The sequence below is a fragment of the Helobdella robusta genome (genome assembly GCF_000326865.2).
Source record: "Helobdella robusta unplaced genomic scaffold HELROscaffold_20, whole genome shotgun sequence".
In the NCBI taxonomy this organism is placed as follows: domain Eukaryota; kingdom Metazoa; phylum Annelida; class Clitellata; order Rhynchobdellida; family Glossiphoniidae; genus Helobdella; species Helobdella robusta.
The window spans coordinates 1609011-1610836 of NW_008704084.1; the positions used below are offsets into that span (position 1 = coordinate 1609011).

A 1826-nucleotide genomic window follows, 5' to 3' on the forward strand; every position below is an offset into this window, starting at 1 on the left:
TTATTTCTTCAATAATTTCCATCATTGTTTGTTTTTACACGTATTTGTTGCACTAGCTTGTCTGGTAAAGAGCGCTTCAGTTGTTTGTCCTTAGCGCTATATAAGTTATTATAATTACATACACTTTCTACTTTTAATTTTTATTGAAAATCTCGTGAACACTCAAAACTTCTTCACCCCAAATAAACTGTGACTATCATGATTTAAAAAAAAAAATTTTTCCATTCACATTCCTATGTTGGCTGTTACTGTCTTAGTTAAATTTTTTTTATTTTTCATTACTGATTTTTTAAATAATTAAAAACATTTTTCCTTTCTTCAAAATTTTATTTCTATTCCAACAAAATAAAATAAAAATTTATGAAAATTTTTAGTTTCATCTTAAAGTATTTTGGTGGTTTGAATTTCTGATTAGTAGGGATACAAGAACCAGCATGTTTTCATTCTGTCTTTTCGTGTTTTCAATTCACTGAGAAATATTTGTAAAAATGACGTCCTTTGTTTTACAAACCACGTTGTCGACGCCGTCAATGAATGTGTGCACGAAATTTTTCCCTCCGCAACTTCCCAACTGCTTATCACTGACGTAAGGCACAAAAGCATAATGATCAAACCAGTACAGGAACAAGCCAAACTTCGAGATGTATTGATGAGGTGATTGTTTGGGAATGAATGAATTGGTGGGGGGTAGTTTGTTCCAATTGTGGAAACGTTGTGTCGGGTGTGTTAAAGTGCGCAATGAATTGGTGGAGGGTGAAGTTTTACATTGTAGTGCTGAGGAGAAATGCAGCTGAACGTTTGAAATGTGACGCCTTAAAAATATTGAACAAATAGAAACACAACTTCCCACCGAATGAAAATTACTTTTAAAACTCATTGCTGTCAGAAGGTATGAAAAAATGCTAAAATTATACCCAGCGAAGTTTTTTTGCACCAGCTGTAAGTGTTGTTACGAACTTCGAGACCATATCCCCCACGTAAGCGCATTGAACAGTCTGTTGAAAGTTATTCAAAATATATCAATGCAGCATGAACATGAAATTTTGAAGCAAACTAACGAGGTTGTTGTCAGCAGTTTTTGAAATATAATATGGAACGTTGAACTCTAATTGGTTTCCCTTGCTATCAATGGTCAGATTTTTACTGAATGCACTTGGACACTTGCCTGCAATCAACATCATTTGGTAAATTAAATGCAAGTCTGCTGAATAAGTATTCATTAAAATAATTACAAACCTCTTACAATTTGATTCATTATATACTGTTAAAACCTCGTATAACGTGATCGATTTGATATTAATAATAATTTAAAAAATGAGAATGTAGATTTGGAACCTACCTGGATAGAGTCAGCAGAGCATTGGAGCACTGCCAACAAGCAGACCACCAACAGGCTAGAAGCAGGAAACATTGCTATCGACCGCAAAAATCTGATCACTTCGCAAAAAGTACTAATTAATTTGTATTGTAAGTTTTCAATAACGAACAAATTTGAATATGCCAGCACAAATCAGGGCTTACTTATAGAAAGTTTTGTACAACTGGCACAAATATTTTTAATAATTTACGATGGGCACGAAATGAAAACAAATCAATACGTCCATACCTCAATGGCAAACTTGCGTGGGTTTTGAAGAAAGAAAATTAGTGGTATGAATTCCGTGTTTATTTTTATTTGAATTTTCGATTGGAGTTTGATGGGCTCAATTAAATATTTTAGTATTTGTTGGCCGTGTTATTGATCGTTTTGATGGGATGTGTTGATGATGCTGGTGATGATGGTATGTTGGTGATGATATCACCTGTTGGTGATGGTCTTGATGACG

General features: G+C 33.7%; 1 protein-coding gene across 1 annotated transcript; it reads right to left on the bottom strand.

Moving 5' to 3' along the window:
- Nucleotides 1-466: 466 nt before the first annotated feature.
- Nucleotides 467-1411, bottom strand: HELRODRAFT_171281 (hypothetical protein; the record flags this gene model as incomplete). Its single annotated transcript, XM_009018013.1, has 4 exons — nucleotides 467-634; nucleotides 915-995; nucleotides 1059-1165; nucleotides 1336-1411. The coding sequence occupies 4 exons, from the start codon at nucleotides 1409-1411 to the stop codon at nucleotides 467-469; spliced, it is 432 nt and encodes a 143-aa protein (XP_009016261.1).
- Nucleotides 1412-1826: the final 415 nt, after the last annotated feature.